Here is a 17,620-nt window from a genome sequence, read left to right as displayed (position 1 = left end):
ACAACTTTGCAATATGATTTTATAATATGAGAATAATGATCAAATGATAACTCTTTCAAAAATCGAGTATACAAAATGATTTTGCAAGAATGGACTCAAGATTGACGAACTTGTGTATATGATCTCAATGAATGTTTATGATGCTCTTTCTACTCTCATTATACTCTTAGAATATGTATAAATGATGCTAAATATGTTTAAGAGTCGTTAGAAGTGTATATCTAGTGGTTTCATTAAAAATTAATTGTTTATAGAGATGATATGCAATCTAGATATAAGGTATTTTAATACTTTTTGAGCAATATCTGAATACTTATTTTTCTCCACGAAAGTATTGGAATACTTCCTTGACATCAAGTGCAAAGTAGTCATAAATACATCTTTTTCATTTCCTTTTACTCTCAAATGGTTCCTAACATTATAAGAATATGTAATTTACTCTTAGAAATATGCTTGTAAGGTTAAAACATGTTGAAATCATCTTTTAATCCTTTAGGCTTTTATACATGAATTTCACAAATGGAAGTAAATTTAATTCAAAAAATTATTTCACGCATATTATTGACTCTTGTAAAAGTGATTATCTTATTTTATATATGTTAGTTATTTTCATTTGTTAGAAAAACATGTCAAGATGATTTGTACAAGAGTTGTGTAATTTCGAGAGATATGCAATGTTGAGTTTGGCATTAATATAAGTAAAGATCTAAGTATATAAGTTAGATACTGTAACAGTTTGGACTTATCTCCATTTCACCATGACTTGTATTGTGACATTAAGCTTCTCTTGATTGTTGACCATGGTTTGTTGCATTTTATCTTGGTTGTGCTCTTTTTTTTATTTCTTATTTCTCTTGATTCATTGTTTTCTTTAAAACTTATCCATGTTATTGCCATTGTTATATGTCATAATTTTATTGTGTGGCTGCATCATATGCATCTCAAATCTTTATACATGATTAATATTTTGCTCTTAATCAAGACTCTTCTCTTTTTATTATTGCATTTTTTGTTATAAATAAAATATTTTTTCTATGTAGAGCAACAACTTCCAAGCTCATCATACGTCTATCATCATGTTCTGAATTGGCCTCACAGCTCAAACCTATGGGATAGTCCTTAGACACCTATTAAATAGGTCATTCCCCTGCCTCCCTAAAGTATGAATCATAGATCCTTATAGGATTTATCACCAACCATCGTACACTTAGTGATGCGCTACCTCATGCACAACAATGAGGTATTGAGCAAAACAGTTATGGCTCAATCTCTCTCATTATTGAGAATATTTCTCCACCTATGTATACCCTCTTCACCCATTAAAAGGGGCATTTTGCACTTATTGCATTTATGAGCTATTACTTTGTCAAAATATATAGCTATCATGCCCATTTCACATTCCTTTTTTCTCAGCCACCACTAAGATACACACACAACAGCTCCCCCAAGAGCTTTGGTCTATATCATTTTCTCTAAGAGCACCTCCATAACGATATATTTTACCATATAAAGGATGCAGACCTAAGCTCACTAACACTTACAATTCATTCAAGTCATTTATGGAATAACCATTTCACCTATTGAAGGGCCATATTACATCCATTACATTTATAAGTAGTTATTCTGCCAAAATATAGAGTCATTGTGGCCATTATACATTTCCCCTTTCTCAATCACCTCGAAATACACACACAGTAACTCCAACAAGAACTTTGATCCATATCATTACCTCTAATAACACCTCCATAACAATACACTTGACCTACAAGGTATGCAAATATAAGCTCACCAACACGAACAGTTCACTTTATATCTTAATATAATTTGATTTTGATTAATTATTTTGAAAATAATTTATTTTTTTATCTTATATTTTTATTTGTTATTGATCGTTGATTGCAGATAACTTTTTAATTACTTATTGTAAAAATAAAAATTAAATCATACTAAAAGATGTTGTAAAGGAAAGTCATTTCACTTGCTATGCTTTTTTTAATAATAATAGGAAGAAATAAACCTTTTGTGTGCAGAAATATTGTAATGCAGCTTAAAATAAAAGCAAATGTGTTTTTTTAAGCTTTGAAAATCGAGGAGGATTATAATGACAATTTTTTTTTTTTTACAAACTACATTATGTCTTACCTGTAAGACTTCACTCAAGAGTGTTTTACTAGTAAGACATAGTGTAGTTTGTAAATAAAAAGTTTGTAAATATATAATATGGATTAATCAATTTGACTGAAAAATCAATCGACTTTATTGGATTAATCAATTTGTTTTTCTAATCGTCGTTTCAATCACATCTTAAACCATCTTGATCAATATTTTTTTTAAATGTATATTTCATGAGAGGGAATTCTATTCGGGACGAGTCCAGGATTAAAGCTTTAAACATATTGGAGATGATTGAATATATGCTCTCACCTCACTTGCTTAACTCCCATGTGCCAACTGAGCTATTATTGTTTGATTTCTGAATCAATATTTTAGTTCATCTTTGGATGGAGAAGTTTAGGGGAAAAACTGAAAAGGAGGAGTCATTTTTTTATTTTAAAATTTTAAAATATATAATATATATATAATAAAAAATAAAAAATCAAAAGATGACATATTAATTTGTCATTTCATTCTCCTCATTTAAAAGAATTTCAAGTGAAAAAAATATTTACTTAGATTGAAGGTTTTTCTTTTCCTTCCATTTTTCTTCAAATTTGTTCCTCCAAACATTCCAAATCAGTTAATTTTAGATAATAGAATGGAAACAGACAAATGAATGACTAATGAGTATTCACACAATTAAATAAAGGATTTGATGTTATAAGAGATAAGTTTATCTCTTATATATATATATATATATATATATATATATATATATATATATATATATATATATAGTGTGTGAGGCTCGTGTGGAGTTATATAAAGAGAGGAGAGAAAAAAAATATAGGCCTTACATATTTTTATATGTGTTTAAGAGATAAAATTTAATGAATAATGTATTCCACAATTTTTTTTATGAAATTCACGTTTTTATTTTTATTTTATCAAAATATAAATGTAGAAAGAAAAAGAATTCGTTTACAATTTTTTTTACAAATTACACTAAGTATGACCGGTCATACATTCTTGATTGAAGTATGACCGATCATACTTAATACAATTTATAAATAAATTTTTTGTAAATATAACATTTTCTCCCGTAAAAAATAGCCCAATTTTTTAGCCCACCATTGTAGCTTTAAATTTAGCGTGGATTGACTTAACCCTGGTCCAACCTAAAAGTTAATTGGCTTCAATTATATTAAGCTAAGCCTATTTAACATTAAAAAAATTCATCTAATCTCATGTTATATGAGAGAAAATACCTTATGTTGTAGAGACATATGTTGTGGGACCCACTATTTTCAAAAAAGAAAAAAGAAAAGAAAAAAAAGTGTCACAATTTTCGATGGGTCTATAGGAGATAAACTACTCTTATGTTGCATAAGAGTAGTTTTTCCCTTAAAAAAATCATAAATTAGTTTTTATTGTGATTTTTTAATCAATCACTACTATCAAACATAACAATAAAATGAAGTCATCATTTTCATCGCTATCTAATATTAAATAAAAGTGAATCCATTGATTCTTTTTTTTTTTTTTTAAATAACAACTCCCACAATTAATTATCTCTATTTGTTTTTTTTTGGAGTTACCCAACCCTAATTATCTCTTTGAGACGAGTTGGCTTCCTCCGGTATCCCCACGAGCTTCGACTCTTTGAGCCGGCTATGGGACTAATCCGGAGTGCGGGGAAACAGTGATGGCTAAAGGTTCAGCCCCCTTCCCAAGAATGCATTCAGCGGGAATCGAACACATATCCAACCCCACTAACTCAGCGCCAAGTTACCAACTGAGCTGCACCCATTGGGTATTAATTATCTCTATTACATCACCTAAAATTTTTCTTTGTAATAGTTGTTTTTCCCGTAAAAGACAGCGATAAACATTTCGTTTCATTTAATATTCCCACTTTTAAACCTTCAGTTCAACTTCACCATTATGACGACTTGGGAAACTGACCAAATTTGGAAAAGTGCTCCTGCATTCTTGCTGTCACTGCACCCTTACTCCGACAATTACAGCAATGATAAGAAAATATTTGCTTGAATATTGAGCACTTAATATATATATCCTTTGTTAAATATTAAAAATAATAATTCATTTACATTATTTCAATTTTTATGATTATTTTATTTTATTTTATTTTTTATAAAGAAATATCTACTCTCATCACATAAAAAATATGCTCCAATGACAAAACAAAAGTGTAAACTTATATTTATAGCATCAATTAATATGAAATTATTTCAATTTAATGAACAATTTTAAATTTGAGTTGTGAATAAATAAATGTGTTAAAAATTTAATAGAAAGAAATTTGTCATCCCTATATTTATGTTATGTTGAATTAGATTGTCCAATTATATATATTGTGTTAAATGAATTAAATGAATGTAATAGTCCCTGATTCAAATTCAAGTGAAATTATTGTTAGAATTAATTTTGCATTTGTATTCTTTTACTCTAGCGTGATTAGTTAAATATAGGTTAGTTCAATAAGATTGTTGCTCTATGTGAGAGTGTTGGTACAAGATAATTTGTTTTATCTTGAAAGACAACTATCTAGGAATTTTGGGCACCATAAAAAAGGTAATTGTTTTAAAGATGTAATGTCTAACATTAGGCTCAAATTTTTTATTATTGTATTTCTATATTTCTTTATGATACACTTTAACTTTGTATTATTATATATTTCAATTTTTTATGTGTGTTTCATGGAATCACATTTGTTGAAATGATATATATTTTTTTAAATATTATCTATCGGTTTATCGAATATTTGACTAATTCGATTCGAATAAGGTAGAATTACATGGGCGACAAAACTCTTTTTTTTTGGACATTACAGGAAGTTGAACCGCACACCCTAAACACACCCAACACCACTAGGCTATCCCTAGTGGTGCTGGGCGACAAAACTCTTCCTACTAAATTTTAACACAATTGTGTTCCTATGAACTCGAACTCGAGACCACTAATTAAGCTGGAATAACCCCCTACTCGTTGATCCACATACTTGGTGATATTATTGAAATAATTTATCGAATACAAATTATCCTCTTAATAATTATTTTCACATTATTTTTCTAACAATAATTCTCCATAATTTTTGTGGACTACCGCGAAATTGCCTATCTTATTTAGCCCATGAATTTCATAGATAAAGTGCATGTGTAGTTTAATTTTTAGAATCTTTATATCATGGTTGGTTCAGGCAAATTGGATAAGCATTTGCTCAAATTGGATTTCGCAAAATAAAAATAAAATGCTAAAAGATGATATTCTGTGACAAGAAATCCAAAAACATTATTTTACATGAAAGTTTCCAAAAAGGATGCTAACTCATGGTCAAAACTCAAAACTAAAGGAAAAGTAGTTATCTTCAATCCACATCCACCTCCCAAATAACATGCAATGTTAAGACAAAACTGAGAAGTGGCACACATGCTTGCTTCTTTTCTGCATGAGCCACAATAGAATGACTAATCTGAGAGGACACTAATCTTCCATATATAAATAGCAATTTTTCTTTTATCCTTTATCTTAAAATTTTATTTCATCACCGCTTGACCTTATGCATAATTAAAATAAAGGTTGTATATTCTAAAAAAAATAAAAAAATAAAATAAAGGTTGTATAGTATTTGTTAGTATCATTCCAAATTTTCGTTTATATTATTTTGAGTCGGGGTGTTTTCATATCGAAGTCAAATTTTTTAGTTTGACACTTTATCTAAATTATTGATTTCTGCTAATTTGACAATGGTAATTTATTGAAAATTAATAAATGTAACCTAACAAATTATCATTATTAAATTAATGAAAATCAATGGTTGAGAGTTGAGAGAGAGGTATCAAAAGATCCAGCCATTTAGTTTTCATATATATAGAAAGGAGAATGATCCATTTACAAATTTTTTTTAAATTTTTTTACAAATTACACTATGTTCTCCCGGAAGAACATAGTGTAGTTTGTAAGAGTTTGTAAACAAAAAAGTTTGTAAATATAACCTGCCCCGTATAGAAAATTTAAAGACTTTTTCAAAACCAGCTACATATTAAGTTACTATTCAACTTAAGTTACTGTGAATTTATAACTCGGTCTCAGGAAACAAAATAAAAGATACATGTCTAGCAAAAAAGAAAAAAAACATTATCTCTCTTTGACATAGAAGGAAATGAAATTAACGGGTATAGTTCAGTTGATAATATAAGTTGAATAGAGTGGGAAAGATTATGAATTTTAATTGAGATTATGCTTGATTCAGGACTAGTTCCATAAAAGACTCAAAAAATTGACACATGTGAATATTAAGAGTGGACTCGCTTCAAAAAGATAATCAAAATTATATACTAAAAAAAACATTAGAGGAAATAATAAGACATTGTTTCAGCTTAATCAGTTTTGGAATTCGAGTCGTGAGAATACCTGTGTTAAAACTTAGGAAAAAATGTGTGTCATTTTAAAGGATATAAAATTGTGTCATTTTAATAGTGAGAAAGAGATAGATAAATGAGGAAAGAGAATTAACAAAAAAAATAAAGGTGTGGGTCCCACATCTTTATGAGAGTGAAATGATATAAATTGTGTCATTTAAAAGAATAAATATTTTTTCCTAAAACTTAATACACGTGTCATCTATATATATAACCATATTTAACTCAAATCGGACTAATTAAGAATTGGAATAATGGATCAATATCTACTCTCAACATAGAAGGAAATGGTAACTGAGAAAGAAAATGAACAGAGAGTATTAGTTTACTTAATGGGGGCCCATTTTGCCATTTTCCCATTTTCCATAGAGAAGCAACTGAATGAGAATGATAGTGAGAGTGTGTGTGTGTGGGGTTCATTCAAAAGGGGTTTATTAAAATGAGCCAAGTGGTAATGAAATTATGAAAGAGGGTACAAATAACTCAGTTATCTATCAGATGCTTTAGAGACACATAGATAGAGAGAGAAGCAAAGTGGATGACATGATACAGATTTTAGAGAGAGAAACAATGTGTGTTCTTTTCTCTTTGCCATCTGTTACGGCGTCGTAGCATTGTTGGGTGCTCAGAGATGTTGACGAGCTTCTGCAATTTCCAGGAACCCTAATTCTGGGTGCGTGGCTTTTGGCTTTCTTACCCTGATTTGAATTTCTGGGTAGTGTCTGCTTGTTGAAAAGTTTTTTTTTTTTTTTTTTTCTGAGGATGGATTGTGAATTGCTTTCTTCAGAATCTGAGTTGGGTAGGGTCGGTCGTGAGATCTTTGCAATGGATTTTCGGTTTTTAACTTCATTTCTGGACCCGGTGCTTGTTCTATGTCTCAATGCTGCTTATCCATTCATGCATGTAGATTTTATGCTTCATTTTTGGTTCCAGAATTTGGGGATTCCCTCTCTCTTTGAAGTGCTTTGCTTAACTAGTATGTGTGTGTTCTGTCATGATCTTTCTTTCTTTCTTTTTTCCCTAAAAAAGAAAAAAAATTAAATTAAATTTAGGTGTCTTACACAAATGTTCCTAAATTTTTTGCTTTTGAAGTTTGAAGGCAGCTTTTAGTTTCCTAAACCGTTGTATTTTGAATGTGTTTGTTCAAACCGTTGTATTTTGCATCTTGTCATGTGTTATGTGACGATGCTGTCTAAGAAATATTTACTAACATTACTAACGTTGTTTTGAAAATTTTAGAAGAAAACATTGTTTAGTCGTTGGTGTCATGTTAGTAAAGAGTAAAGACCATTCTCCATCACTTCTATATGAAACTTAAAATTTTTTTAGCAAGTGCAATGAAGCATTTCTAGTTAATAATTTGGAAGAAGAGTATGTCCACTGTACCCAAAAAAAAAAAAAACTAGATTTGCAGACTGCATTAGAAGAAATGAGACTCTCTCAATGTTGAAAAGCACTGTTGCATGAAAAATATATTATCTCCAAGCTCTTATCCCTTGGTTAAATGCTATATGCCGTCTTTGTTCAATGATAATCTTTCTCCAAATTGAGGACACTGTTGCATGAAAATAATGTCAGATTCCCTTTCGCCTGGATTAATAATTGAAAATGCCCATGAATTTAGGCAAATAATATATGATGATATTGCCTTGCTTGGTCTTTTAGGGCAATGCATCCAAAAGAATAATGATAGTTCTATATCTAGAAGATAAAGCAGAAGTTATCTTATGGACTAAAAATTTCCTTATTTAGGTGTTTAAATGTTTTAATTATTTTGGTGGCTTCTTGTTTTTTCACAAATCTAGTTTATCCACACCTTTTAATGGTTTACATTTTTAATTATTGAGATAATACGAATTCACATTGTAGTGAAGAAGGAGAAAGAATCTTTTAATGCATCCTTGTGATGAATGCTCATTGGTAAAGTTGGGAGTAAATTGATTACGTGATTGTTTTCTGATAAATTTATTACGTGATTGTTGTGTAATAAAGTCTGCTCATTGATGAATCTTTCTCCTCACTTAAATTTCAACTTTATACTTAATGCTATTGAGAGAGAAAACGAGTTTAATAACTATATTTATATGATAAGTTCATTTTGTATCTTATATTTTGAATAGGAGTTTAATAACTTTCCTTGCTTTCTTATGCAGATTCTTAATCCTTTACCTTGTGATTTTATATGTGTTAACTGGGGTTTGTAGTAATGAAGTTCATCAACCATTAATTTATGGCTGAAGAAATGCCTTACTTTTTCATAAATTGGTTTACAATATGGCAGAGTTGGCTTTTTATAATGGTGGCAAATATATACCAGCAATAGAAGTTGGAAAGTGAAACTGCACTAGACAGAAGCGATGTCAAGCAGCAAAGAAATAGAGGATTTATGTTATGATAACTTTGAAGGATCTAATGAAGAAAGACAGATTTTTACAGAGGTCTTTTCTGGTAATGACATTTTTCAGTGTAGTCAGAGGTGTCTTGTTTCTGGAGTTATCAATTTTGAACATGAATCCACTAAGAACACATTTAAATCATTCTGCTCTAGTAATGAAAACTCAGTTGTATTGCGTCCCTCATCTTCAAGACTTACACAACCTGAGGAGGACTTTAATGTAATTCAGCATCCCAAAGAGACTGCTCCAGGGTTTATGCCAGAGAGTTTCATTTGTGAGGACCAGAATGATGAGGATGTGAATGTCAAGCGTATGAAATTTTCTCTGCATGAACTTCCTTGTAGTAGATCTGATTCAGAAAGTTTTTTGGGTTCATCAGGACTTTCAAAAGTAGTAGTTTCTAACCTATCTTCTGCTGTTACTGACCGTGATAGTGAACCACTTGCATTTCGCTTAGTCGAATCATCTAAACAAGGTGTGATATCTAGTTGCTATCTGTTGAAGCATAACATTTTACAGAATAAAAAAGCTGCTAAGGAGGATGTAGATGTTGCAAATTGTAAATCAACAACAGCAGATGAGAATGTTGGTAAAGAGATCTCTGTAAGTAAAGCGGTTTCTTCTCCTGTTTCCCAGGAGAGCTTTGCAAACAGGCTTGTAGTTACAAGTCCATCAATCACTGTTCTGAAGAAGTCTGGGTCTCCTCTAAATCCCGAGGAAATACCGGAAGGGTTTCTATCTTCTAATATGGATATCTCAAATTCATCCTCAAAACTAGACAAAAAGGATCCTCGTACTTTACTTCAGTTTCATATTGTGCAGTTGCTTAGGATGGCAGGATGGTCTATTGAGAAGCGTCAACGGCCTTGTAGGCGTTACATGGAGTCGGTTTATAGGACACCAGAGGGAAAGCCTGTTCGGGAATTTACAAAAGCTTGGAGATTATGTGGTCAGCTTTTGTCTGTCGAGAAATGCAATTTAATCTATGGAGATTGTAAGGAATGGACTGATATTAGTCAATTCTGGTCTGATCTATCCAGTGCACTGATAAATGTTGAAAACATAAAGACGCAGTCAGCGTCTGCTGCTATGTTGGCTTATCAATGGTGGCTTTTGGATCCTTTTGTAATTGTTATATTTTTTGATAGAAAGATTGGTGCCCTGAAAAAGGGAGAGGCAGTGAAAGCAACTTGGAGTTTAGTTTCTAGTAAGTATAAGATGGCATATGCTCCCGTTGATTCAGCTTGGGAGGATACTTCCGCTGCTCATATTGAGCAAAAACATGACCAAGCCTTTCTCTGTGATTCTTCTAGAGTCGCTGGAACCACACTAACTGCTTCTATGGTTAACAACCATGCCTGTAATCAGGAATCTGATGACAACCAGGAAGATAAACATGTTGAAGAACATAATCCCAACAGCATAGGAAATCAATGTAGGAAAATGTCAATGAACAAAAGTAGTATGGATCTAGTCCCTTTACCTGGTTATGGATTGGATAGCGCTGGTACCCTGTCAAGTGCTTCCTCTTTTAATATTCTTACAACCTCTGGAAATTTGAACCAGATACCTGGAGGTTCTAAAGTGAATGCTGTTCATCAAGCTAAAATTAGAAGTTCCAAAAGCTTTGATAAACAGATTTCAGAAAATTATCTGGAAGCAGATAAAAGAATCCATGGAGATGTGGCAATGGACATGCCCAAGGAAAATAATACATATGGTGTAAGCCATGGCCTGGTTCGTTCTCATGACTCAGAGGCTATTCAACAGTCTGAATGTAGTGAGGAAGAGGGCAGGAAAATCTCAATAGCTTCTGTATTTGGGAAAGATAACACATATTCTACTACTAATGTTTTTCTTAAAAAGAAAATGCGGAGGAAGTGCAAAAGGGTATCTGAAATCAAACTGAGTATGTTATACCATAATGACATGCTGAGCTCAACTGTTACTGACCAGGTGCAGTCTCTGAATGGTGATGCATGTGGCAGTCAGTTAGGGTTGAAAGAGGTCCAGGATTATCTAGTTGAGAATTCAGGAAATAAAAGAAATCCCAGGAAGTTGTCATCTGTCAGTGCAATCCAGCAACATATTAGGAAAACAAACTTCTCCATAACTGGAACAAATAAGTCCAACGGATGCCAGATTAAAGATGATGATCTATTGGTGTCGGCTATATTCAGGAACAAGGACTTCAGCCCAAAGACAATCCGTGGTAAATCTAAAGCTAAATCCTGGAAATCAAGGGGCCGTAGGAAGCTCAAAAGCCAAAGGGGCCGTTGCAGGTTGCTACCAAGGAACCCTTGTAATGGAGGGAAACACAATAAAGATGGCAAGAGGTATTTGGGGACAAGGACAGTCTTGTCCTGGTTGATTGAGAATGGGGTCATATCTTCAAATGATGTGATTCAATACCGAAACCCTAAAGATAATTCTGTCCTTAAGGATGGTAGGATCACTATAGATGGTATTATTTGTAAGTGTTGTGGTAAGGTGCTTACATTATCAGAGTTCAAGTTTCATGCTGGGTTTACACTGAATCGCCCTTGCTTGAATCTTTTCATGGAGTCTGGTGAGCCCTTTACACTGTGCCTTCTTCAAGCTTGGTCAGCTGAATACAAAGCCAGGAAAAGTCAGAATCAGGCTGTGCGTGTCGATGATAATGATAGAAATGATGACTCCTGCGGATTGTGTGGTGAGGGGGGTGAGCTGATATGTTGTGATAGCTGTCCGTCTACTTTTCACCTGGCTTGTTTGTCCACTCAGGTCTGTCTGCTCTCATGTTTGTGCTAGTTTCTTTTTTGTTGTAATGAATCTTTTTCTTCTTTTCCTCCCTTGTCATTGCAAATAAATAGTTTTTTATTTATTTGGGGAATTCAAACCTGATATTAAGTGATTGTTTAACATCCTCCTCTGCTATTCTTTGATATATACTATATATGTTCACCTTTACAATAGCATAAAACATAGTTCTGCCTCCACCTGTGTCATATCCTGCTGGTAGTGTAATTCTTCTGGTTTGTAGTTAGGAATATTTGTTTTGACTTAGCTGATTGCTAGAACACACAGATATGGTAATTAGGATTTGCTAGTAGGTGAGTGGGTTCTGTCACTTCTGTGAACATGAATAAAATGATCAAGGGTAAAGTTACATGGATTATATTTTACTTGCTTTTTATGATACAATACCAAATGAATTAACGAACTTTGTGCTTAGTTTGGCTGTGATTTAATAAGTAGATTCAGAGAGTATATTCTCTCTCTTTATAGACATTTGCTGGTATGGATGAGTTGCTTTGTGTTACCAGCATGTGTACACGTTTATTTATGTTCTTTTTATGCCATGCATTTCGTTATCAATAAAGTTCTCTTGTATATTGTTTGTATTGTTGTGGATGTGTCTATTTTTGGGGTTCTCTTACCCTGCCTTGAAAGCATGATACATGTTTTGTTTGTGTACATCAGGAAATCCCTGATGGCAATTGGTACTGCACAAACTGCACGTGTCGGATATGTGGAGATTTGGTCACCGATAAAGAGGCTTCAGATGCGTATAATTCATTACAATGTTCACAGTGTGAACATAAATGTAAGTGTTCTCTGTTGATCTTGTTTAAATAATTGGAATGTTGTAGTTTGATTAATGGGGAAACAATTTTTTGGTTCAATTATTGTCATTACTACAATTTTTATTTATTGTTATTATTTCGAGGGTAAGGTTGCATACATCTTACTATCCGCAAACTACAGTGGTGGGAGTCCCGTGCACTTAGCTGCCCTAGTTATTAATTTATTATAATAATTGATTTTTTAATTTTTTTTAATAGAGATTTCTTTGATCTGAAAGTTTGTGCACTTTTTTCCCTCTCTATGCTTCAATAATGATTGCATCTGACTATTATAAACTTGTAATGAATAGATCATGTGAAATGCCTGAGAGAGAGAGATAAACAAGAAGTGGTAGTTTCAGACGCTTGGTTTTGCAGTCAGAGTTGTCAGGAGGTATTATATTACAATTTCTCAAATTTCCAGACTTCCATTTGAATTGGATTTCTTGAATTTGGCAAATGATGGCTAATTTTCTGTTATATTGCATGATAATGTAGTGGCTTGTAATGAGTTGGTCATTTTACTATCTTTACTTTGACGATGGTATTTAAAGCTTTCTGAAGTCTGGTTTATGTTTTTAACTATTTACATACTTTTGGCACATTAAATGTTGATTATTTGATTAAAATTTTTATGTGGTAAATATAGTTCTAAAAGGTTGCATTTTTTGGATGAGCGAGTTTAAGATTAAAAAATTTAAAATGTAGTCTTTGACTCATATAGCATATGATTTAGAGTTATACAGCTCTAAATTTAAATTTTTAACTAAAATGTGTGATAACCAATAGGGTAATTGTGTTTTATTTCAAATTTTTCTATCCAAATAAAACTTTAGTGATTATAATAATTGTTTTTGTCATTAAATTTCTCAAAAGCAGAATGAAATTTGGCAGCTTTTCAAAGCCATATTTTGCTCTAACTTTTACATCGTTCCTTCTTCCTAGGAAACTCATTGTGGATTATTAATCTCTCGCTCTCTCTCTGACTTACTCACCACATACGAGAATTGAAAATATTTTCACTGACATGTAAAAGGAGAAATTTTGAATCTTATTATTATTATTTTTAATTTGTGAATTTTGGATGAGTCATAAATTGATTATCTGAGGAGCTTAAGCTGTTAAGTGAAGAATCATAAATGATTTTATATCTAACACCCTTTTCACATAAGAGTCCTCTGGACTTGAAGCATGGACAAATGCACCGACCCACTCTACCTTGTGCTTAAATTCACATTCATATTAGAAGAATGAGGGACAAGTATTGAATTCTTGACCACTTGATCACATAGACAATGATATCATCTTATGAACCAACTATTCCAAAAGCTTAAGTTGTTGGGTGAATATTCTGATGGTACCACTGGCCAAGAAATACCAAAATTACACCGTAAATATTGGGACAAGCCCTTACAGCAACAACTTCTTCTTACAAAAACCAATAAAACAGTAATCCAAAAAGGCTAAGACTCAACATGAGACCATATCAAATACTGTAATGAAAATACTGTAACTAAATACAATGCGAAACAATTATTCAAGCTTTGCTGCAGATTCGATGTTCCCTCCCTGATTCTCTTTAATGAGGAAAAGGACCACACTCCTCATCAAGCTCTCCTATTCCACTAAGCAAATACTCATCAGATGTCCCTCCACCATCCTTACTTTTCCTTTATAACCAACTCTCCCACATGGTTCCCTCCCGCTACCTCCTCTCCATTCAGCACATTACACGTGTAACTCCTAATAACAAACTCATCCTCCACACTTTCCTTTAGTCCCTCAACAGCATTGACTTGATTCTCCTGATTTTCCTTGAGCCTCCCATTATGGGCTTTGTTCTGTTTTTTCCATCTACACTCATAAACTAACTTCAAAGGTCCAACATATTTATAAATAGTTTTATTTCTAACAGGATTTAATGTATACACGCTAGTGCTTGTATTCTGACACCAACCGAAGAGTCCATATTATTTGGCATAGTTGCTTTTGTCTCTATCTTTTGGTATAGTTGCTTTTGTTATATGCACCGCCACTGGCGCTTATGCTTGTCTTAAAATGTTGGTTTCTGTATTTAGGCCTTTAAGGGGCATTCTCTTATAGGAATAAGGCACATATCAGTAAATTTACATGTGAACATTTCTGGTTACCTGATGTAGATAATATGGTTAATGGTGTAATGGGTTGCATTATTTTATTTTATTCCGTGTTTTTGTGTTTTATTACAATAATATGATTAAACAGCTTGATTTTATTACAATAATATTGTTAAGAGTTACAGGTTTAGTGAAGAGGAAAGAGAAAAAGAAAAATCTAACACTATATTATTGATACGAGAATGTGTTACAATATCCTAGCCTAGTACTCCTATTTATATTATTAATTAGGTCAAGTACTATACTACCAGTACAAGCCTAAGCCCACTAACAGTAAGACTAAATAACCTAATATCTTAGTACTGGTACTATTTATTCAAGAACTTGACTCTGGTATGTGCAGGTATACTCTGGTCTCCAATCTCAGATGGGGTTAGTTAATCAAGTTGCTGATGGCTTCTCATGGATGCTTCTTAGATGCATCCACGATGACCAAAAGGTTCATTCTGCCCAGTGGTTTGCCCTAAAGGCAGTATGCAATACCAAATTAGCCGTTGCCCTTACCATCATGGAGGAGTGTTTTTTGTCTATGTTGGATCCAAGAACAGGCATACACATGTTACCCCAAGTTATATACAACTGGGGGTTAGTGCCTCTTCCTTACGATAAATTTCCCTCCTCTTTTATGTGCTTCATTATTTTATTGTGTCTAAATAATCCTCTGCCCCTCACGCTCTTTTCCAAAGCCTTAATCTCGAGTTTTTTTTCCTTCTCTTCTCCTTTTTCATTTTGATTTGAAAGGCTCAATTTCCTTGTGATTTTCAGGTCTGATTTTGCTCGTCTAAATTTTCAAGGGTTTTACACTCTTGTATTGGAGAAACAGGATGTGTTGATATCTGTAGCATCTATCAGGTAAAACATAATATTATAGATATTTACCTTGTAAAATTTATGGTAGAATTTGACGTATTTAAAATCCCTTTTCTGACATTTATGTGAAATGGCTCTGTTTCAGCTACCTTTTGAATATGTAAAAACAATTATTTTAATGCTCAAGCTCACCCTTCCAGTTGATTTATGAATTATTAGGTTATAGTCGCATTAATTTTGATTTATACGAAATGGCTTTGGCATATCTGTTTTATTGCATTGTTCTTAAGCCTTTTAGTCCTATGCAGGGTGCATGGAACTACAGTTGCAGAGATGCCTCTAATTGCAACTTGCAGTCGGTATCGTCGTCAGGGAATGTGCCGACTCCTTGTGAGTGCAATTCAAGAGGTATAATTTGGCTGTAGTTTCATGTATTTATTCAAAATTTGTATTCAAACAAAATGGATCATTAAATATTGTTTCAGTTTTGCTCTTGTTGGATTATTACTCTCTTGTCCACCAAAATAATCATTCTTTGAAAAATGATATAGATATGAAATTAGTGACTATCTTCCTATGTAGTTATGCATTTGGAATGTTCCCACACTTGCTTCTTTTTGGCTTTCTTTAATGGCTTTTTTTGTTTCTAAATCCATTTCTTTCATTAGCAGATGTTAATGTCTATCAAGGTAGAAAAGCTTGTGGTAGCAGCCATTCCAGATGTGGTGGAGACATGGACTAAGGGCTTTGGATTCATTCCTGTAGATGACATTGAAAAGCAAAGATTGAACAAAATCAACTTGATGGTTTTTCCTGGGACGGTGTTACTTGAAAAATCCTTGTACGGGAAGGACAACATTGAAGGTATTTTCGTTTGGTGTATATGGTTATTGTACTATTATTGTAAAACACAATTAAAATTCATTATTTTGTCACCTGAAACAGGTCTGCGTGATCAATCAACTTTAGCAACAGATGAATCAATCAAAGTAGGTGTCTGTTATGAAGGAATAGCTATGGCTGAATCGTTGCCACAAGATGTTGGAAACATAACTACCAACAAAGTTGATGCTAAGTCAGAACATGTACTTGTGGAGGGAAAAAATCACCCAGACTATAGGGCTGGCTGTGAAGCCAACAGAGATGATAATACTCAAGCTGTTGACACTGCATTAGGAGCCAAAGAATCAACAGAAATAAGTAACCATTTTAGAGAAGAGAAGATCATCCAGTTGAAGGTTCCAGGTGGCTCAGAGAAATCTATTGAAGGAAACAATATGCAGGAATTGAGAACGAGCAACAAAATGCAAATGGCAAGTGAGTCAGTACAGCAATCTAGTGAAAACTGTTGTGCTAACAAAGATGGTACTGAATCAGGTGTAAGAATTATGGAGGACATGAATATCAAAATAGGTGAAGTTCAGGAAAATGCTTTGCAGGGCCATATTTCAAATTTGTCCTGCAAAACATTTTTAGGCAGCAATTTTGATACGGATTCCAATGTTGAATGCTCAGTGATGTATGATGAAACAGCTTTTTTTGGAACATTTGCAAAGTCTGCAAGCTGAATGGGAAGTTGAAAAAAAGTAGATGTTTAGAAAAATGGTGTAATGCTCGACACAAACTTGTAATTTAGTAGTGTTTCTTAGGAAAACTAACCACTAAATATGGAAAACATAAAATAGGTTCGTAACAACCGGTAAGTTTAATTGTTACACAATGTGTAACTAGGGACTATTTTGTTAAAAGATGAGGTAAGCAAGATAATTTATGGCCTCGCCTTAATAAATTTTACTGGTTATGAATTGGAGATGAGCAAAATAAGATGGCAAAGGAAGGTATGCAGCTCCAAAATGGGCACCTATGCTTAAATCATCTTATTTATCACCTACAATTACTAACATAATGATCTGTTTAGTTCATCAAAAGTTGATTATTGCATAAAATGGTGAAATAGCTGCAAAAGCATTTCATTTGAATGGTAAATAACCAAATATCAACCTTTACGTAAGCAAAATATTTCTTATGAGGATTACAGTTTGCTGCATAAATCATTAAGATGCTTCCATAGTATAAAAATTATTCAAAATACAATAAAGAAAACAAGACATTGT

General features: G+C 32.7%; 1 protein-coding gene across 1 annotated transcript; it reads left to right on the top strand.

Annotated features, from left to right (window-relative positions):
• Nucleotides 1-7,077: 7,077 nt before the first annotated feature.
• Nucleotides 7,078-17,099, top strand: LOC133306996 (increased DNA methylation 1). Its single transcript, XM_061507410.1, has 9 exons — nt 7,078-7,212; nt 8,693-11,698; nt 12,398-12,521; nt 12,852-12,934; nt 15,040-15,281; nt 15,462-15,548; nt 15,815-15,914; nt 16,178-16,370; nt 16,452-17,099. The coding sequence occupies exons 2-9, from the start codon at nt 8,897-8,899 to the stop codon at nt 17,072-17,074; spliced, it is 4,254 nt and encodes a 1,417-aa protein (XP_061363394.1). The 5' UTR covers nt 7,078-7,212; nt 8,693-8,896; the 3' UTR covers nt 17,075-17,099.
• Nucleotides 17,100-17,620: the final 521 nt, after the last annotated feature.

This window comes from Gastrolobium bilobum, unplaced genomic scaffold (assembly GCF_033153095.1).
Source record: "Gastrolobium bilobum isolate Gb01-03AN ecotype WA unplaced genomic scaffold, APGP_CSIRO_Gbil_v1 utg3949, whole genome shotgun sequence".
Taxonomy (NCBI): domain Eukaryota; kingdom Viridiplantae; phylum Streptophyta; class Magnoliopsida; order Fabales; family Fabaceae; genus Gastrolobium; species Gastrolobium bilobum.
Note: the sequence above shows the minus strand (reverse complement) of the source record. Positions and strands in the feature narration are given on the sequence as shown.

Coding starts and splice junctions, on each gene's coding strand:
- LOC133306996 (XM_061507410.1), top strand. CDS start 8,897: ATGTCAAGCAGCAAAGAAATAGAGGATTTATGTTATGATAACTTTGAA. Junction 12,935..15,039: donor GCAGTCAGAGTTGTCAGGAG/GTATTATATTAC, acceptor TGGTATGTGCAG/GTATACTCTGGTCTCCAATC. Junction 15,549..15,814: donor ATATCTGTAGCATCTATCAG/GTAAAACATAAT, acceptor AGTCCTATGCAG/GGTGCATGGAACTACAGTTG.